Source organism: Lytechinus pictus, chromosome 2 (assembly GCF_037042905.1).
Source record: "Lytechinus pictus isolate F3 Inbred chromosome 2, Lp3.0, whole genome shotgun sequence".
Taxonomy (NCBI): domain Eukaryota; kingdom Metazoa; phylum Echinodermata; class Echinoidea; order Temnopleuroida; family Toxopneustidae; genus Lytechinus; species Lytechinus pictus.
Genome location: NC_087246.1, coordinates 11,501,397 through 11,524,745, shown reverse-complemented (window position 1 = coordinate 11,524,745; position 23,349 = coordinate 11,501,397). Strand labels below are relative to the sequence as shown.

General features: G+C 35.5%; 1 protein-coding gene across 1 annotated transcript; it reads right to left on the bottom strand.

The window, feature by feature from the left end:
• Positions 1-725: 725 nt before the first annotated feature.
• On the bottom strand, positions 726-17,148 carry LOC129254827 (uncharacterized protein KIAA2013 homolog). Its single transcript, XM_064109452.1, has 2 exons — positions 16,756-17,148; positions 726-7,798 (listed from the first exon to the last, which is right to left on the bottom strand). Exon 2 carries the CDS (start codon positions 7,691-7,693, stop codon positions 5,816-5,818), a length of 1,878 nt encoding a protein of 625 aa, XP_063965522.1. The 5' UTR covers positions 7,694-7,798; positions 16,756-17,148; the 3' UTR covers positions 726-5,815.
• Between the last annotated feature and the right edge of the window lie 6,201 nt (positions 17,149-23,349).

Below are 23,349 nucleotides of genomic sequence, written 5' to 3'. Positions count from 1 at the left end.
CCGGTTGAGAGTTTTAATGTAATTTCGAAAATGAACTAACTTAGACCTAATATTACTTTAAAAGATGAATAAGATGACTATGAAAAAAACAGTTCCGTAGAACAGTAATACATCAAATGTTTGTAAAAGAAATCATTCTTACTTGTCCAGATAATCCAGACATACATGTATTGCAAAAGAAATTACAAATTGATATACCTTTAGTGTTTAATAGAAATAGCAATATCACTGCATTAAACAGAACTTAAATAGTTATTGATGATACATATAAAGAACAGTGATCTGGATTTTAGATCAAAGACCTGGTCTGTTAATATATTAATTTGAAAGCAAAAAAAAAATAATAAAAGAAAACGCAGTAAAATAAGCATGGAAATTCAATATCAGATAAACTATTGAATGAATAAGGCATTAACTGAGTTTTATATAATTCTTTTTCATAAAACAATGGACATGGGCAATATATAAAGCAAAAGAGTGAGCTGATAGCATTAGACACTCACTATTCCTGTTTGTAATTTATTGGATGAAATAATTTAAAATACACTGCCTTTTAATTTGAGGGATTAAGATTTGAAATAATGCAGCTTTTAAAGTAGCAATGTTTCAAATTCTAATTAAGGTGATATAACATGTTCTATTAGGAGTAAAACTATGTTATATAAAACAAAAACAAAAAGAAATGTTGATATAACATACAAAAGGAATTACACATGTGTTTCATCATAGCCTCAACAACACATATTTATTAGCTATCATTTTCATGTAAAAAAAGAAATGCAAATTTGAACATCCCACACTGTAAAAACACCTAAAATGTTCAGCAATGCTGTAAAGCCTGTCACTCTAACAACTATTGCATAAACTTTTTAAAACAACTTGTTTAAAAGTTTAAACAATAGTTGTTAGAGTGTCGAGCTTAAACAGCGTTGCTTAACATTTTTAACAGCATTTTACAGTGCATAAATTTCTTATTTTCCATTTGATTTTGATGGGAAGTTTTGAATGTTTGTTTGATTTAACTCCATCTTTTCAAATCAAATTGATGCTATTACATGTAAATCAGTTTGGGTGACATTTTTTTCTTTAATTTTACCTAAACTCAAACCAATTAATTGCAGATTTCCTTGATTTTTAAATTCATGTATGAAAACCAATGTTCAGTAAACTCTATATATGTGAATGTACATCCTTAGCATGAAAACATATATCACTCGGCCTCCTAATAGATAATTTTCAATGAGAACATTCCCACCAATAAGGGCACACTCCTATATTGTGATAAGTGAGAAACTAAATAAGAGACAAACTAAATAAACAAGCAAAAATAAAAAATGTAATATATTACAGCAAATATATCAATGAGCTCACAATCATGGGTGCAAGTGTGCAACGAGGAGATAAACACAACTTGTATATAAAGATCTAAATTACTACTAATAAAAATCTTACGTAATATTTTATAGCACAACCAAAATATACTGTATAACAAACTTTTGAGTAATTACTAGATATACAAGAATAACTAAGAATCGTACATTGATATAACAGGGATATTTGGAAAGGAAAACATTGCATTTTACTTAAATATGTTTTGAAATTAAAGGAATTTATTAACCACGACTTACATTCTGAAATACACATAACACAAATAAATGTTAGTACATGCTTCCTTGAAGCTTGGACTGTTTGGCCATGCAGATAAAATAATGCAAAAGATGCACAGAGATGGGGAAGTAAATTTGATTAAACCTTGCCCAACCATGCAGATGTGGCCACTTTTTTCCCATGATGATGTTTGAACTGGGGACATTTGTTTAAATTACACATTACAAATTTGATGGCTTGTGCAAGAAGTTGAATTGACTGATTGATGAATTTTCAATGACACTATCAACATACACTAACATGAATATGTACTGTTGAATACTCGATCCTCTTATTTATCACAATATTTTTCGCAAATAATAGTTGCTAAATGTAAATAAATATGACCAATATAACCTATTAACTCCTACCTCAGGGTAACTCCCTACTCACTGGAAAGTTACAAGAAAACATTCCAAAATTATGTAAACTGCAACATTGATGAATTCAAACAAGTTACTACAGGATAGAAACAACAAAACTAGCAGATCAATTATGTGGTACTCATCCAACATCTTTCAAGAAAATTAATGCAATGCTTAGTTAATTCTAGCCCAGTTGACATTGTAGGGGATAAACAAACTTTTTTTTTTATATATAATGGTAACATAAATTAAGAAAGTGCCAATATTTCACTTATAATTTCAGAATTGTGTGTAAAACGTAATGTAGCTATACCAGAGGAAACTAGAAAAAAATCAAAATAAGTCAACAAATAAAGAAGCATTTTTTTTTTTTTTGGGGGGGGGGGGGTTAAAAGAAAAATGTGCATAAATCAGTTTAAAAATTTGGTGTAGGTTTGAATCCCCACCTAGTGCTTTCATATTAAGCAAAGAGAATTAAAATCTGACATGAAATGATGACGAAGCAGCATTATGAAATTGTGGACGGACAGATGGACGATGGATGTAATGCCACAGCATGCGCTCATCTGGCCCTACAAGCCCTATGAGCTAAAACAACCCCCATACTCCTACATTATACCCCAAATCTTTCAGTGCATAGTGTAAAATATTCCATGTTCATGGACTCCTATCAATTCACTGCATAAGCTTATCTTCAAAAACACAAAGTTAATGTATATGATTATTGATAGTTCTGAGCCACGAATTTTCATTCTGAAAATTATATCATGTGTCTCAAATGATAATACATGTCTGATGGCATAGCAGCTCTAAGATTAATAACATAATTGAGGAGTATAAAGTGAAAGTGTGCAAGCTAGATCATTAAATTTAAGACCATAAAAGCTTTAAAGCAATCAAAAAATGTGAAGGTGGAGTTTCATGTGCAAAAGCAATGGGATACTGAAGAGACTGTCATCCAATAAACATTACACTTTCCATCCTTATTTGACTACTTCTGAGTACACACCAAACTGAAAGAGTAAATTAGGATTCATGCGCTAGGGCAGATCAGACATGACATACAATAAGTCTTCAAATGTATCAATGTGGTGAAGTCAAAGCCACATACACAAACAGAAACAGATCAAAGTAATATCAAAGGAAATCATTATTCCACCACAAACACCTTCTATGCGAAAATAACAAACCACTGCCTGGCTTAGAAGGATTTTGAGATAATGCAAACAGAATACCAAGCTGGCTTTGGATGTGGTGTGCCTAGGTTTACTTGAATAGTTACATCTAAAATTGACATGGGCTTCATGAAAAACAGTCTCTTCTCATACATGTCTATAAGCAATCAATCCTATTGTAATGCTTTAGACATTTGTATAAACTTGCTTTGGTATTTTTTCCTTGCAGAAATGTGTTACATACTGTATAATACATCAAACTAATTATTATCTTGAGAGCATTTACACTAAACATGCAACTGGTAAACAAACAAAATCTAGTATAATTCTCTACTTTGTTTTCTCTCTCAATAAATCTGCTGTGAAATAAGGAATCATATACACATTAAATACATAATCACATCTACATGTCTACATCCATAAATTATAATTCAATATTTCACTAAATTGCACTATAGTCAATCTTTTTTTTTTTAAATCAATTGTCTAGCACGCAAATCAAAAGTTTTATCTGTATTGTGCAAAAAATATAATGGGGGTGGTGCCATGGTTAAAGGGGGGGGGGGGGTCAAGGGATACCCCCTATAATTTTCTCTTGATAAAAATAAAAAAGGGTACACCTGGCCTGTAGGGGGAAGAGAAAAGGGAAGAGGAAAAATAAAAGAAAGGGAGCATTGAAAAGAGAGATAGGTTGTAACTAAATAATATTTCAAATTTTTTCTTGACAAAAATTAAATCACATTGACATCACCTGGCACCCCTGTACTTTTAAATGCTCTAGCACCTATCGATGCACAGCCACCGTATGGTTACCACATAGCAAATCAATATATTTATTCCATGCAGCTGACAGCTCTATATTTTATGAAGAAATCATTAAAAAATATAAATAAGCATCACTCAATAATTAAAGAAGTCGCCTCCAAGAGTTTCACAATTTTCACAAAATTGTATATTGCCATTACACACATTTCCAGGCACAAAACACAAGTTTCAAAGTTTTAAAAACTTGCAAAATATATAACATATATTCCTTTTTTTATAACCAAAAAAGATTTGGATGACAATAAGAAATAAGTTATGTACAAAGACTTTTGATTTTAGTATCAAGTACATGTAATCCTTTCATATGCTTCACAGATTTGTGATAGCTTCCAAAATCACATCATGTCTTGTATCAAAACAAAGGTCATGCAATATTAAATGCTATTAAGTAGTGCAGTTGTACATGTATGCTGTTTTGACTATGAAGCTCAGCAAAACTAGATGAATTCTCAACTGCATGTACATGTAGGAGTTTATGCCTCCCCTAATTATAATACCCCACTGACTGGTCTGAAAAAATATTACATATTTAATTTCTAAAACTTAAAAAAAAAGAACTACAACAAAAAATCTGGTAGGTGTTTTATAAGGCTGTTCGGAAGTTATGAATAACTTTTTGCACAACATGTGACCCTTTCTAGTGCTCCATGATCCCAATATAGCTGACTGACATATGTAGAACCTAACAACATGTTCCAGTAGTAAATAAAACTTCACAAACAGCTTTATGAAACAAGCACCAGATCAGATTGTCACTTCCATATTGAGCATTATTTTATTTGCTCATTGGACCTATAAATAAACAAGTCAATTATGGATGACTCATATTCATATATTTGGCCACATTTGAAAATATTTATGCTTTAGTTATGAGTATAATAACCATTTTCATGTATTCATAGGCCTGAGTCAGACCCCAAAATCTAATATTATTTCCCTTCCTCGAGCTCCTATTTGCATACATGAACCGGATTTGAAATCTGATCCATCTAATAATTTTTTTAAGTCAGTGTGACAAAATCCGGAATAGAGTGACGGTGCAGATGGATGAATCATAAACATGACTATGGCATTCATATACGGCGGGGGAGGCATAACCAAAATAATTTATTACCGGTACATGTAAATCATGGCATACAGTGATAAGTAACTGACCAAAGTTCAATATTCAAACTTCTTTAAAGGGTTTTTTGAATTGCATACACAAGTATGTTACTACACCCCACACAAAATATACCAGATGAATTAATTATTCAAGTTGGAAGTCTCATGAAATTCTTTTCTAAATCTAACAAAGGCACTGACAAGTATGTTAGTACTCAAGTATTGAGAAGAAATTGAATTTAGATTAGAATTTAGCTTTTAATCAGGAAAATAAACCTAGGGATGGAGTTGAGACCGGCCTTGGTCTCAGAGCAAGTCACATACTCTGTCAAATTCCATTTAGGTAGCCTTATGACCGGCAACTCCAGGTCTCAACTCTTTCCCTTATTAACCCATTGACACTATAATTCATAAACAATCTAAATATCAATATACTAGCTAGTGTAAATTCAGAAATCTTGCACCATGACATATCAAAACATTTGAACATTTACTGTGCAACAATCTGTTGCCATATTATGATTTATATTGTAAAAAGATATCTTCATATTCTCTATGACATTAGTGAAAGTCTGTGATATTATGCTTTATCGTAGAATGATAAGCATCAAGAGGTAATTTAACTTAAATTATCAATGAAAAACAAATTCACATTAGACATTTTCTGATTATCACAAATGTATTGTAATATTCATTCAGCTATGGTTTAATATTAAATTTTGATGATTTCTGCTTGGTCGGTGATCCATCCCGACAGTACTCATTCCAAATCATTTTGATAAGAACAACATGAAAGCATATAATGAGACTGATGAGAACAATCCATACGATGACCGGAACTCGGAAACCATGATGGTCTTGGGCGGCACTGTTGATGGGTATTTCATCCAACCACCTGAGTTTCTTAATGTGGATGATCTTCTGGAGATACTCAAGGTGCTTTCGGTCATGTGACAAGTACAGAAATGGTGTTTGTGGTTCTGTCCACTTCAGGTCCAGCTTCTGATCTTCTTCTGTCAGCTGCAGTGCCTGGAGGCATCCTGATCCACAAGCATAAAGAGGGCGTACTTTATCATCTTGACTTTGGTAATGGCTGACATGAAGAGTAACCTTTTGATTTTCAGCAGGACCTGATGGATCCACATTGATTTGCAGGAAGGATGAGTTGTACAGGATGTTCTCAAAGAGGAACTTGCCTTTGATGTGTGCAGGATCTGCATGAAATGAAAGCTCCTTGTCAGTGAATTGAGCAGAAAAGACACTGAGAAGCATTGCCTGGGCAACTCCCGTCACTCCAGCTGATAACAAAGAACTGCAGCCATGTTTGTACAATGTGTGCATCCAATGTGAGATCAGATCATGTAGCTCCTGAGGTTTTGTAAGCTGCATCCAAAGCTCTGGGTTATCATACGTTGGTTGCCCATTAAAGCACGACTGTGGTCGCTGCAAGGCACTCACTAATTCCTTCTTCTGCTGTATACTAAGACCAGGCACCAAGAGAGGGGCTTTCACTGACGTCATAATATAGTAACACGTTGCAGTGACTAGTTCAGATGTCAAGTGCGGAGAAAGGGGGTTTTCCTCTACACTTGGCAAAGGTTCTACAAGTAGTTTACTATTCCACATACTCTTAGACCACACACTAATATGTTCATCCAAAATGTCCCGAAAGTCAAGATGTAACAAAGAAAACAACTCTTCTTCTGTTTTATCAGTTAAACTTGCAAGAACATCAGTGTCTGCATGAATATCTAACACAGGTTCAGAGAATCTTGCAATTGCAATGATTGTCTTTGAGTATTTTGTGCCCGGAGCTACTTCTACTACTTTGTCAAACCCTGTGGCTGCAATCACTAATGCCACATAGTGCTGCCCTTGCGTGTCCCTCACATAAGGTGCAGGAAATTTCCCTGTGGATATCACATAGTCAATTGATTTTCCATTCACTTCAAAGATTTCATTGCTTGTTGCTGATCCTTTCCAATTATTAGGGCCATTTCTTGAAACGACCAACGTCACAGGGATAGAAGCTGTATTGTCTACTTCCACTTCCTGATATAATATTGCTTCTCTTGTCCTGTGAGCCAGTGTGGTCACTTTAACTTGCACACACGAATCTTGAACATAATAACATTGTATATGTTCTATAACACCCTTCTTGTAGTTGATGATGGTCGCACGTTGATCATTGTACCCTTCAATCTTGGTGCGCAGGAGTGGACGGTATGGTGCATCAGATACCCAAGAATCTCCTCTAAGGTATAGATTGTTTGGCTTCACATGATCCACAATGAACTCAATGTACCCGTTCCCTGTCACTGCTAGCACCTTTGGACGTTCGGGACTGCGGTTAGCGTGGAGTACTGTCACTCCTGAAGCGCCATACTGCTCCTCTAGCTGGGTGACCTTGGCCCCCAGGCACTCAATGGTCACCTGTGTGGTCTTACCATGATGGATAACCCAAGGGCCGATGTAACCAAAGATGACAAGGATGAAGATCCCTGCAATGCAGACCTTCTTCCACTTTGGTGCTGGGATGGTCCCAGTCAGTGCGCTGAGTTGACTCTGGAGCCACATGTGATAGGCTGTCTACCTCTGCATAGTCTAGTCCACAATCACTTTCGTCTAATGAAGGAGATTAACACTAGATCACTTGTTCTCGTGCATAATATCCTGAAGAATCTATAACATGGAGATATAAATAATGAGGTACAATTGTTAAATAAGGAACACGGCCTGAAAATCATCATTACATGATGAACAGGTGGTTTTAGATTTTACTAGGAAATGGTTTGACTAGAATCACACGAATAATGAATATATCTACATACAAATTATTTAAAAAATAGAATCCAAGCCCTGTTTTACACCCACTTGGACAAAAGAAAATACTTGCAAATAGGATGTTGATTTGTTCATTAACTTATTGCTCTACTGAATACTGATCATATACAAATTTATTAACTAGTTTATGGTCTAGTTTATTACCCTCATTTAAGGAGGCGCGATAGCTCAGTTGGTAGAGCGGGGGATTCGTATTGCGGTGACCCGGGTTCGATTCCCACTTGGTGCGCTAGTGCCCTTTGGTAAGGCATTAATCCTCATTACCAGGTCCTTCGGAGAGGACCTTAAGCTGTCGGTCCTCTGGTTGCTTGCTTACAAGCATTCATGCTTTCTTAGCAATCAGGTAAAAAATCCCCACCAATCAATCAATCAATCAATGTCAAATATCTAATAAACTAGGTCCATATACATTTGAAGTTATGATGACATTGCAAAAACTTAAGACTCAATCTTGACACCTCAACGTGGGGCAAAGTTCATTGACTCTGAATTACATCAACTAAAGCAGGATGATTAGTGATACTTGATTACCATTATGCCCAGAATTTATACCCTAGTTTCATGAACTAGAGCTCTTCATATAAATGTGCTTCCAAAATTATGATAACATTTCAAAAACTTAATCTTAGTTAAGATTTCAATGAAACTTAACCTTGGTTATGATTTCAATGTTGATGATGCCACTGTCAGCAAAGCGGCTCTTTTGTCAAGAAGCAACTGCTTTCACTACACATTTAATTATCTCAAGAAAATAAATTATAAAAAATAGATAAAATAACTTTAGAAACAATAATCTGCAACAGATTTAGCTGAATGCTGCTCTGATAGCAAAGGAGAGAAAATCTTCATAGAAATAAAGTCTACAATATATATGAAGGGAAAGTTAAGATCCCAATATCAAAAGAACGTGAATCAAGGGCCAAGGCTTCTGAATGTTCATTGCAGATCAAATCAGGACATAAATATAAAATTGGCAAGCTCCATGTTACATAAACTTACGTGCCAGCTCCAGATATTGGGTAACTCTATTCTAGATAACATGTATCACTATTGATGATACAAGTACAAACTACATAGCAGGAAGCTGATTAACTTATGGTACTCAATCTAAAAGGAAATGAAATATCCATATCATGAATTTCAACAAAGAAGCTTTCCGCTAATACGTAAATTCAAGCTTCCTGCCCACGACCCGTGTATATCAATTACCATTGGTTCTCTTGATCAATCCTTTAAACATTTCATGAGGATTACCATGATAGAAGAATAATTTTGATCTTTGACTTTTGAAGATTTGCATAGTGGTACATATATTCATGGACCTACAATTGTGCTCAAAAGTTTGTGAACCCCGCCACAAAATGCACTCCTTCAAGCCGAGTGTTGAATGCAGACAACAACATTATACGAGCCTGGAGAAACAAACTTGAACACTTTAAATATGCACATTTTCAAGTGCTGTGGGGTTCACTAACTTTTGAGCACCACTGTATACATAGGTGTTCACCATATATGGTTAATCCTGATCAAGACTGCAGGTTGGTTGCATGAAGAGAAATTGATGAAACATGAAAGATAATGATTAGGAATTAAAAGATTACAAAGAGACAGAAATGGACAATGTACATTGACAGTTTGTCAAAATATCTTAAGATTAAAAGATGAAAATGAAAACAAAAACCTATGAAAAGACAGAGATATTGAAGAGAAAAATATTTAAGTTAAATGTATATATTAAATCATAGTACAGATTGAAAAGATTAAAACATTTTTAATAAGATGAGTAGATTCATGAACAGAATCGTACATGGGGATCAAGTACATGGGGAAATGAGATTTAAATCTAAAATCAAAATTCCTACGCAAACACACTTTGATTACATACATTTTCCAATATGGTCTACCTAAAACCATATTAAAATGAAAATATCTTACCCAAATCACAAAGAGAACTTAGACAGGATAATTTTTCAGTATAAAATCAGGGCATGCGCAACCATTTTATCACATTCTTTTTTTTGCGGAAAAAAAACCCCACACACGTCTCACAAGCTACATGTAGCGCTAGGCCTCGATACAGACATCTATCCTGCTTGAGCCTACAGTCTAACAATGGCTGACTTTGCAATGCTGCCATGCCTGCCGCGATGATCCAATTTTAGACTTAGTTTCATTGAGTCATTCTCTTTCTTTCAAGGTATGCTCAATGTTTTCCTCAATCATTTCAGCATGTAAATTATCTAAGAGTTTTGGCAACTAATCAATTTCATTTTTGTAAAAAAAAAAAACTGCCTATAATTTGCACTGACACTGCAGTGAATACTGTCTGTGTACGCCCACTACAATAGATTATGTGTTGCTACCATTGGGGAGGCGCAACTGTGTGTAGCTAAAGGGATAGTCCGGGCTGAAAATATTTATCTAAATAAATAGAGTAACATTCACAGAGCAAAATGCTGAAAATTTCATCAAAATCGGATGACAAATAACTAAGTTATTGATTTTTAAAGTTAATCTATATTGTGTGAAAACAGTTATATGCAAATCGTCATGAATATTCATTAGGTGGGCTGATTATGTCACATTCCCTCTTTCCCTTTTCTTGTGTTATTACATGAAATCATAAATGTGTTATTTTTTCATACATGTGTAAATGGTATATTCCATTATGATAAAACAAGTTGCAGCAATAAATAACTAATGCACTTAATCAGTTGTCAATACAATTGTTTTAGTTTTGGGTATTTTTTTTTTGAATAAACCTAATATCATATAATAAAATACAAAAGAACAAGTGGGGATGTGACATCATCAGCCCACCTAATGAATATTCATAAAGATATGCCTAGAATTGTTTCACCGCAATAATGCAAAATCTTTAAAATTAAATAACTACTTTGTTATTTGTTATCCAATTTTGATCAAATTTTCAGCATTTTGCTCTGTGAACTTTACTCTATTTATTGAGATATAAATATCTCCAGACTGGACTATCCCTTTAAAGGACAAGTTCACCCCAGAAAAACATTGATTTTCATCAATATAGAAAAATCAAACAAGCATAACGCTGAAAATTTCATCAAAATCAGATGTAAAATAAGAAAGTTACGACAATTTAAAGTTTCACTTATTTTTCACATAACAGTTATGCACAACCCAGTTGCATGCAAATGAGAGAGTCAATGATGTCACTCACTCACTATTTCTTTTGTTTTTTATTGTTTGAATTATACGATATTTCAATTTTTACAGATTTGACAAATAGGATCAACTTGACTGAACCCTGAAATGTTAAAACAACGGCAATACCACATGTTCAGGGGGGAATAAAACTTTGTTTCACAGGAAAATGGGGAGAAAATTAGAATATTTCATATAATAAAATACAAAAGAAATAGTGAGTGAGTGATGTCATCGGTCCCCTCATTTGCATACCAACCAGGATGTGAATATAACTGTTTTGTGAAATTAAGCGAAACTTAAAATTGTCATAACTTTCTTATTTTTAATTTTTCAGTGTTATGCTTGTTGGATTTTTCTTTATTTATTCAAGTCAGCATTTTCCTCGGGTGGACTTGACCTTTAATACTGGGTCTCCCAGATGATTGGTGCTGGTCCCAAAGTGTCCAAATAAAAAGGTTGGACTGTAGCATCATGGATAAAAATAAGAATAAAATGCTCCAAATAACCTACTAGTTTACATTTGGTTACTAGTACTATAATTTTGATGTGGCATTAAAAAAGGAAGTTCAAAGTCTCATGGCTTGTGAATATAAATGTACCATATTTTTGTAAATTAGCGGGTTTTTTAAGTATTGATAATGGCAAATCCAATGAAATTACTAATTTTTTACCTTTCCTTTAGAATCAAGTGTCAGAATTGACTTCAAAATACCATTTTTTCAATACTCCAGAAAGGCTAATTGATGCAAAATTGCACACAAAGTATCTGCACTCTGTGTGTGGTCGTGTGTTTCAGGCTTTCAGCTGTGCGTGTTTGGGACAAATTATACTATAGAGCCTATTGGAAGCATTTGGCTGAATTTCATTCGAAATTCATTATTCAACAAGTGGAATGCCTCTGGCGGTCTCACCTGCATCATGCGATTCAATATAGCAGCAGTGCTGACTTTGAAAACTACTATAACTCGCACAAGATGTTCAGTGATACTTGGTTACTCTCATTTCCATGTTTTATGAACTAGAACAATACACTTACAGAGATATGATGGTAATTCAACAAATACCCCCAACGTGGCCAAAGTTCATTGACCTTACATGACCTTTGACCTTGATCATGTGACCTGAAACTTGCACAGGATGTTCAGTGATACTTGATAACTCTTATGTCCAAGTTTCATGAGTCAGATCCATAAACTTTCAAAGTTATAATGGTAGTTCAACAGATACCCCCATTATGGCCAAAGTTCATTGACCTTTGACCTTGGTCATGTGACCTAAAATGCGCACAGGATGTTCAGTGATACTTGATTACTCTTACAGTATGTTTAAGTTTTATGAACTAGACCAACATACTTTCAAAGTTATGATGGTAATTCAACAAATACCCCCAATTTGACCAAAGTTCATTGACCCTAAATGACCTTTGACCTTGATCATGTGACCTGAAACTTGCACAAGATGTTCAGTAATACTTGATTACTATTATGTCCAAGTTTCATGAATCAGATCCATAAACTTTCAAAGTTATGATGGTAATTCAACAGATACCCCCAATTCGGCCAAAGTTCATTGACCCTAAATGACCTTTGACCTTGGTCATGTGACGTGAAACTCATGCAGGATGTTCAGTGATACTTGATCAACCTTATGTCCAAGTTTCATGAACTAGGTCCATATATTTTCTAAGTTATGATGACATTTCAAAAACTTAAAGGGGAATCCAACCCAAACCAAAACCTGTTTTTATAAGGAAAAGAAAAATCAGACAAGTTGATAAGTGAAAGTTTGAACAATATTAGACAAACAACAAGAAAGGTATGAATTTTTCAAAGTTGTAAATACTGGTAATCACTATACCCATGCAGACTTAAAATTGGCCGCATATGGGATGTCATAGTGATGTAAGGCAAGGACTACAAGGACTATGTACTCCAATACATATTATGGCTAAAATGTCATTTTTCCCAAAAGTTTTATTTCAAATTATATTTTTATTTCATGAGGACATAAAACAATATACTACCTGGGTTATATTTAGATTACTGCCCCAGAGGAATGGGTTCTTAGGAGAAAACCACAAATCCCTGATAATAAAGTACATGGCCTATGGGAAAGTTGTCCTTGCCCCTTGTCATAATTTACTTACTCATTTGCCAATTTGAAATCTACATAGTATTAGTGATCTCAATTTTAAAGCAGCTATAACTTTCTTATTGCTTGTCTGATTTCTTTCAAACTTTCACCATTCTGTTTAATTTATTTTTCTCCTTCCCAACACAACATTTTATGGCCAAGGCTGGATTCCCCTTTAACCTTAGGTTAAGATTTTGATGTTGATTCCCCCAACATGGTCTAAGTTCATTGACCCTAAATGACCTTTGACCTTGGTCATGTGACATGAAACTCAGGCAGGAAGTTCAGTAATACTTGAATAACCTTATGGCCAAGTTTCATGAACTAGGTCCATATACTTTCTAAGTTATGCTGTCATTTCAAAAACTTAACCTTAGGTTAAGATTTGGTGTTGACGCCGCCGCCGTCGGAAAAGCGGCGCCTATAGTCTCACTCTGCTATGCAGGTGAGACAAAAACCGATTCTTGGAATACTATGAAATTTGGTAGATTTCTATTTTGCATTATTTTCATCAAGATCTGAAAATATCAGACAGTCTGATGAAGTGGTTGAAGAGATTAAAAATTCTTGCCGTCTCCCGAACCCTCAGGCAACATTAAAGGTAACATGGAAGGTAACATTCTGCAATCATTCACCCAAGAAAAGCACCCTGGCATTCTTGTTCAATCTGGAATTGACATTTCACAAACATGTACCTCTTGCAGTCAATAAAGCTAATCAGATGCTTGGCATTGTAAAACGATCCTTCTCATATTTAACTGAAGGGACACTACCCATCCTATACAAGACACATGTCAGACCTCATCTGGAGTATGGGAACAGTGCCTGGCATTCCAAGATTTGTTATGGATATTGATAAACTTGAAAGAGTCCGGAGACGTGCCACTAAATTACTGCCTATCTTAGCCAATAAACCTTATGACGAGAGGCTCCAACATCTCAAGTTACATTCACTCAAAATATAAAAGAAAACCGGTGACATGATACAAGTCTATACATTTCTATATGGTATAGACTTTGGTCAGGTTGAGTTTTTCACAATGCACCAAGCCCGCAAAACTAGGTCACTCGCTGAAAATTTGCAAGCAAAAACACAGACTCAACCTCACAGTGCACTCCTTCAGCCAAAGAGTTGCCAATGACTGGAATAATCTTCCCCAGTCAGTGGTCATTGCACCTACTTTGAATACCTTTAAAAGATCATTAGACATTAATTGGTCCAAATAACAACTGTAGCATGTGATCCGACTCTCTAGCATGCCCTCAAAGTTGTATTGTCTGTAATTAAATTTCCAAGAAGTGACCGGAAGACATACAGGACTACCTTCTCTTCCGTATATCATGTATATTGCTGATGCTGATGCTCAGTCATAAGTGGCCAATTGAAAAAAAAAGGGGTCTTTGCGGAACCGTCTTTCATGTCGCTGAATGAAAAGGCCTTTAAAGGGGAATGAAACCATTGGAACAAATGGGCTTGTGTGGAAAGAGAAAAATTAAAGGATAAGATCAAAGAAAGTTTGAAAAAAATCATACAAATAATGAGAAATTTATGAGCATTTGAATATTGCGATCACTAATGCTATGGAGATCCTCCCATTGGCAATGCGACAAAGATGTGTGATGTCACATGTGAACAACTTTCCCTGTGAGGGACTATAAAATACCCGTAAAATGTCATTTTTTGCTCTTTCTCATAGTGATACAAACTCTTTATCCATAATGTATTATTAAAAATCCATACTACATGCACTCTTTAAAGAAAGAATACATGATCTATTGATAGATGTGATAAAAGAGGCAGTTTAAGCGAAATGTATAGTAATGGGAAAGTTGTTCACAAGTGACATCACACATCTTTGTCGCATTGCCAACTAGAGGATCTACATGTACATTATGATAATGATCTAAACTTCAAATGCTCATAGCTTTCTTATTATTTATTAAATTTTTCTCAAACTTTTGTTGATCTGTTTCTTTGATTTTTCTGTTTTAACACAGGCTATCGTGTTTCAAAGGTTTAATTTTCCTTTAATTTCAATACATAACTTGCAATTAATTTGCAAATGCACTTTCATGTCATAAGTGAAAAAAATAAATCAGTTCAAAGTGAGCTAGGCATTAATTTTTAAAATATGCCTCGTACAGGTAGTGACTACCGTAAATAAAGTACATCGTGCAAAAGATAGTAGTTGCAAAGTCTTTTGGCCCCTCCTAGTCCTAGCCTAGCCTACCTCGGGCAGAGTTCGTGCAGGCTCCACTCCACTTCACTACCGCTACACTACGCTCCACCTACCCGAACTTCGGGACCGTGAACTAGTTCGGATATACCGAGTGACAAAGGTGGGATCAAAAAGGGGTTTATTGTAAAAATTATAGAAAAAAAATATCAAGAGAAAGAAAAATAGCTTTATTTCTTACTCTTCACCCTTATTTCACTCTGTGTCCATCCTCCGGTTATCCTCAAAATTGGTGATTTTGGGCCAGTATCTAATTCCTCACACATATTATTCACGGCCGATTTCAAAACATCGCATGTGATCGGTCGCAGGCCAAACAGCATAAATATTTATATCATATTGGATGGCTCAAAAAATACCAGAAATATTCTAAGAGTTTGGGAAAATATTCAAAGAATCAGTGCAATATTTGGACACAGAGTGAAATAAGGGTGAAGAGTAAGAAATAAAGCTATTTTTCTTTCTCGTTATATTTTTTTTCTATAATTTTTACAATTAACCACTTTTTGATCCCACCTTTGTCACTCGGTATATCCGAACTAGTTCACGGTCCCGAAGTTCGGGTAAGTGGAGCGTAGTGTAGCGGTAGTGAAGTGGAGCCTGCACGAACTTCGCCTGAGGTAAGCCAAGCCCTAATGTTAGTATGGAACAGACATTTTATTTTTAATTTTTTTTTCATAAATATTAAATATAACTAAAGCTCAACTAGACCCTATGTCTAATGTCAGAATTACGTTATGGAACTAGAGGCTGGTCAGGGTCTAGCTATCTTTTAATGAGATGACGGCATTATCCTGGTTCAAGTCACTACTCCATTCACTGCCGTTCATTTCATCAGCGGCGGTGACTTCTTTCTTCTCCCAAGACCCAATCAATACTATAGTTTGGCTTGCCAAACGAACACACACACACTGACGTGACACACACAAGAAGAGAGGTGACTTATTTCAGGATAAGGCCGAGAAGACTCTAAGTCTAACTTTATGAGGTTATGTAAAGTAGAACTAGAAGCCTCGAACTGCACATGTGCTGTGGAGTATGATTTTACTTTTTAGCTAGCTCGGATTTGAATATATCACAGAATTGTGATATCACCTATCTATTTACGTGCACAAGAGATCACACATGATGGTAATGGTAATGGCCTCCTCATCCATGTCATCGTTACTTAGCCAGTACGGACGGGACAGGTTTAATTCAAATACTAAAATAGATAATATAGTGCTCGGCTTTCAACATTACCTTGTTAATTGCTGTATCAAATACAAATTTCCGTCGCTTGTGTGAAAGTTTCCAGTACAGTACCTTCGACTCTAACCATGACACTAATTTTTCGAGAACGTGAAACTTGTCTTGGCTGTGATTTATTATCCACCTCGGCTCTGCATTGATGATATACGCACGCACGAGATCCGGCAATTAGTACGGTCTGCCGGATGTAGATCAATTCTCTAAAGCCTTCAAAAAATCAAAAATATATTTTGCTTTAAGAGACAAATATTTTTGCTGCAAAAAATGGCATGCCTAAAATGATATTTAGAAATGCCTGATTTACTATGGTTTTAACTTTTATAAAATAGATATAGGCCTATATCATAGAGATTTGCCACGCCCTCTTTTGGCATGTACATTAGTAGAGAATGCATAATCCCATAGAGTACCGTCGAGATAGTAACGCACAATATTCGCTCATGTTTTTTTTTTCTTTTCTTTGAACTACTCCCAAAACAATTACGAATTAATTTATCTATATATGTCTGGACCTTTGTCTATATCCATTTCCACTTAGATCTAGATCCGAATGAAGGTAAAATTATACTTTCATGCCATCACAATTTGTTAAAATGCACTGCAATTCAAATTAAGTGAGGTAAATAAAAATAATACACTGTGTTTTATTAAAATCCGAGGGATACCTGCTATGTTGAATATTCATATATTTGTTATGTGCTGAGTAACTGTTCGGTATATTGTGAATCTCAATCTAAAACTATATAAAAAAATGAAGCGGGTTAAGAATAACATGCAGCTTTGCATATGATGTAGGCCTAGATCACTGAGGCCACTGATTGACTGCAATAAATTATATTGTTGTTTAAGTCTCTAGGCCTATGACATTCTGGATATAATTAACATGCGCCAGTGACCCCTACCGAAACATATGCAAATTCACCCCGAAACTTCACCAGTGGATGCGAGATGGCAATCTTCTAAAAAATAAGCAGTCAGACCGTTGGGGCCGATTGCACGAAAGGGTCTTTCCAAGGACCGTCTTTCGTGTCGCCCATCTTTTATGATACGCCATGTGAAACGCATTTCAATTAAATTATCTGCAAATATATTTTATTTGTCCGTTAAAATAAACAAAATATTTGTTTATAAAATGATGTGATATCTCATGAAATTGTATAAAATTTGATTTAAAAGCAATTTTATTTGCTTATCATAAATTTCAGAAACACCCCGCTTATAGCGCATCATAAAAGATGGGCGACACGAAAGACGTCCTTGGAAAGACCCTTTCGTGCAATCGGCCCCAGGTCCCTATGCTAATGAGCAAAAAGGCCAGATTCATCCAAATCATCTCGTGGCTGAATACTCCTCCTTGCAAAATCTCGTGATTCGTGAGATTTTCTTTCTTTAAGAATTTACTTGTTTTGACCTTAAGTTAAATGAAATATTATTGCACCATCAGATAAAGTAAATGTTATTCTTCCATATTGGTCATTTATTTTGTATACAATATTTTGATAAATAAGTAAATTTCTGGCCTGAAAATGTGCCTCAAAACTGAATTTTCTTCCTCTGTTTTCTTTTGCAAATTGTGCAAAACTTTTTATTTTGAGCCTCAACGATATATCATCATAAAGCTGAACTTCTGTACTTTCTCACAATGCCACTCTTGATATGCGGCACCTTTTAATCGGGTCAAGATCACACTTTTCCCACCAAGATACAAGACGAGATGTATGACATTTTGTACTTGCATGATATCCAGAGTTCTGATTGGCTGGATAAGGTTCACAGAACAACAGGCGCGGGTAATTTGAGGAGCTCCACATGGGAAGTGTGACCTTCCACTCATGATGAACCCAGGCACTGGAACCGTTGGAATAGTGTGATCTTGACCCGATTAAACCAATTCTTATTTTTAAAACCTATACAATTTTAAAGCATATGTATATCAGCTTTATCATGATATAAAAATCATGTGGGCTCAAACAAAAATAAAGTGTGAAAATAGCAGCTTTTGTCAGGTGAAAATAATTATTTTGTAGCATATTTTAGATCAAAATTTTAACCTATATTAATTTTTGTTTTAATAAATTCAAACACATGACCTAAAAGAATGACTTTTCTTCTTTACAATGATACCAAAATCATGAAATTCTATGCACAATTAGAGCAGCAATGACCGAATGAAAAGAGGTGTTTTGGTCCGCATTGCAGGCTCATTAAATATGCAAAACATCTCAAGTCATGAGTATCACTTGGATGAAAGAAGCCACTTTCTTGGGACCTGCCGTCTGACTGTAAGCCTCACAGGTACCCCTCATTTCCCGCCTCATTTTGTGTTTACCACTGTACCAACGACATAATTTCTAACCTGAAGATGAAACTTTTGTCAGGTCCCTCTTTTTTTTTTGAAGACGAATTACGCAATAATGTCGGAGGTACAGCGAAATGTGGTGGGTTCGTCTTACCCAAGGGATCCGATTTACCCCACTTTCCCCTAGTTTTGTAAAACTATACTATATTATGCGGGTACAGGGGCGGATCCAGCCTTCGCCAATAGGGGGGGGGGCCGGAATTTTTTCAGCCATATTTTCCCCGATCGGCCGCTCGAAGATGATTTTTGTTTGTTTCTTTGAAGGGGAAGTCCTATTTTTGCATTTCTTAGCTTTATTCTTATAAATCAACATAAATATATAATATCATAATCCTTATTTACATAATGCGAGCGCGAAGCGCGAGCTACCTTTTTTTTTGAAATTTTATGTATTTTTTCCAAAAATTTGAAAATTCTGGGCAATGTTTGTTCTCCTGAAAAAGATGTGTATGCAACGAAATAATTACTAAGAACGCGTAGCGCGAGCAGAAATTTTAGATACACGTTTTTAAGTGATGGGAAAGGTACCTGTTAAAGACTTCTTGCAGTTAGTCATGAAGACGTTACATATTTCAACAATAAAATAATGCGAGCGCGAAGCGTGAGCTGAAATTTTTTGACATTTTTACTTTAAAAATGTAAATTCTAAGCACTTTTTGTATCTTAAATAGAATAGGTATAACAATCGATGCGAGCGCGAAGCGCGAGCGGAAAATTTCGAGATTTAGACCTAAAAACGAGACACTCTATTCTTGTTTTGTAAATCATGGAAAGGATGAGTAATTGGTGACCTTCCGTACATTAATAATGCTAGCGCAAAGCGCGAGCAGAACATTTTTATATACGTTTTGAACTGATCGAAAAAGTACCTTTTAAGGACTGCTTATTGCACTTAGACATGAAAACGTAACATATTTCAACAATAAAATAATGCGAGCGCGAAGCGCGAGCTGAATTTTTTTGACATTTCTACATAAAGAATGGAAAATTTTAATCAATTTTTGTAATCGTGAATAGGATCGCTATATAACAATTGATGCGAGAGCGAAGCGTGAGCGGAAAAATTCGAGATTTAGACCTAAAAACGGGACACTCTATTCATGTTTTTTAAATCATGAAAAGGATGAGTAATAGGGGATCTTCCTACATCAATATTGCGAGCACAAATTTTTCGATCTGAAACTGGATAATGATTTAAATAGAGAACAAGTTGAGTATCTGAATAAACATGCGCGCGTGTTTCAGATTTAGACCTAGAATCTATAGGCATTTTAAATACATCTTTTATCATGAAAATCAAAGCGAGCGCGAAGCGCGAGCTTAAAATACTTGATATTCCGATCTGAAAAGAGAGTCAATTTCAAGCACTTTGTAAGAAATTGTGAGGTGGATATGGATCCTAGTAATTATTACTTTTAGTAACATAGAACATGTCATCATATGAAAATGATGACTATCTTTCCTCTTGCTAAGCGCGAGAAGAAACAAAAAGTACAATTTAATCGTTAAAATTGATATCTAATCTATTAATGCCTAATGAGATGCAAAATCTGATGATATCATGGCATGAAAACTGGAAATTTCAAGCACTTTTGTAATTATGAATAGGATGCATCAGTTAATATATATTTTAACCGTTAATGCGAGCGCAAATCGCGAGCCGAAATTTTCGATAAACTGTCATGTAAAGGGGATTGTAAGTATATAGTTTGTTGTATAATCAGCAATATTGAGACATACATAACTCGCCAATCAAAATGCGAGCGTGCAGCGCGAGCAGAAATATTTTAATATTCAGACCATAACATTGACATTGTTACAGAGCACTTAAAAATATAATTTGGAAATCACACAAAATAATGAAAGCTTGATTTCCGAGGTGAAAATTGTTTTGTATATTGACTCCCAAACTTGATATTTAAGCTCCACATTGAAAAAGATATGCAAATACCTAACAGGCAATGCCAGCGCGAAGCACGAGCAAAAATTTTATATAGTGACATGAAAGATCTATTTTATTTTCCAAGTCTTCCCCTCATCTTATTTTATTCACTCGTCTTCCTCCTCTTCTTTTTTCTCCTCTCCTTTTCCCTCCTTTTTTTTCTTTCTTTCCTTTTTTCCTCTTTGTTGCTCCGCCAATAGGGGGGGGGGGCGGGCCCCCCGGGATCCGCCTATGGGGTATAATACCCGGGTATAATAGCAAAATCGTCGATGGGGCCGGTTGTGGATGCATTGGCCTGGCCTGCCTGCATAAGAATTTAATCAAACACGAAATGGAAAAGAAGTTCAAGTTGATTTTGAAGACTTTTCTCGTCGAGTTGATATATTCGAGCTAGGGATGCATGTCATTCCTAATGTAAAAACATATTCTCTAAGCTCAATAGACAAATACAACATTTAGGGTCAGTCTATTTTATACTAAAATATTTTAAATTGAGACGTCACACAACCTGAGTGTACAGATTGGGAGAATAAAAGTCCAAGGTCTGTATACATATCGGGATACCTATGCAATGTGACGACAACCCATGACAAAAAAAACCCAGATCTGCTTGAATAGCTGATGCAGAAAATTTGTATGCAAGGCCGTATAGTATAAGGATTTTGCCGGGAATTTCGATCGTAGCTTATACAAGAAAAGCCTAACAGACCGGGGCCGCGGAACGGTTTTGGAAGTGGGTGGGGGGGGGGGGGGCTGACCATGCAAAAAAAATAATTATCATGGTAATTTTTACGTTTTTGTACACGAATTTGGAAAAAAAAATGCGGGGGCTGAAGCCCGGCCACAGCCCCCCCCCCCCCTCTCCGTTTCCGCGGCCCCTGGCCCTGCCTAATAAAATGGTGAAAACCATGAACTTAGTGGGGGAATCCCATATCACTACCGGGGAATTCCCGGACACTTGCGCGCGCTTGCAAACAAAGCTCGACAAATTGAAATGGGGAACTCCCTTATTTTATGCGCAGATCTCAGCGAAATTATGACGTTTCTGCGCTGCCAATACTGTATTGTATGCGCGTATTATTAGTGCGTAGTTAAGGGGATTTCCCCTGGACCACGGAACCGACTTTAATATAATATTAAAGTCGGTCCCGTGGTCCAGGGGAAATCAATTGCATTTTTATCGATTAGTTTTGCACCAACTTAATTTTGTTGGGACTTAAATGCAGACTGACTGACGGTCAGTGTGTCTGCTTTCTAGTTGCAGTCCCAGCCTATACTCAGCAACAAGTTAATGATCATCAACAAAAGCGTGTATATTATTTGATATGATCAATGATTTTAATTAAAATCGGAGTGAACTCGACATGTTCTTCAGATTTAGATCATAAAATGGAATGAATAGAAAATGTAAAAGACAAAACTGGGAGTTTTGGGCTTTAGAGGATTATGTATTATGCACACTGCATCATTGGTGTAAACGTTTGTTCTTTTATGTGCACAGGGACCGTGTTCATTGTTAGCTGCCATAGCACCTGAAGCTTCATAGCCCAGAGCAACAAATAGACAAGGTTCTTATTTATGAACACGGTCCCAACTTCACTTAATTTTCTCCTCTGCAGCTCTGGTTCCAGACAGTTGCAAGTTTGCAGTTCAGCGGACAGCTGGCATGACACCACTCAAAGTTCCAATGTTATGACACAATTGCTCCGATGGAAATTGTGCAAAGTCGAACATAATTATAACCTAACCTCCAAACCTAAATAAACCTTTATCCTTATTTAATAAGGAATAGAGTTTATTTAGTTTTGGAGGTTAGGTTATTTGCCGGTTCAGAATAATCTATTTTTTAAATTATTATGAACCAAAAACTATATCTAACCAGTAGTGATAACAGTGTGTACACGGCGGCCCATATACACATGAAATGTTTGGAGATTTTACTTAGGAAATATTTTTGTCATTAGGGACTTTGTTATTTTTCAGTAATAAATTTTACTTAGGAGATATTTTTATCATTAGGGGCTTTTTCGACTTTCACATCTTTCATCACCATCATCATCTTTCATCTTCTACATTACGACTTCACGACTTTCATCATCACCATCATCATCATCATCTTTCATCATCTACATTCCGACTTTTACATCTTTCATCATCTATATTCCGACTTTCACATCTTTCATCTTCTACATTACGACTTTCACGACTTTCACATCTTTCATCATCACCATCATCACAATCCTCTGACATCTTTTACATTACGACTTTCACATCTTTCATCATC

Excerpts from the sequence above, each read along its gene's own strand:
- LOC129254827 (XM_064109452.1), bottom strand. The coding sequence starts at position 7,693 with ATGTGGCTCCAGAGTCAACTCAGCGCACTGACTGGGACCATCCCAGCA.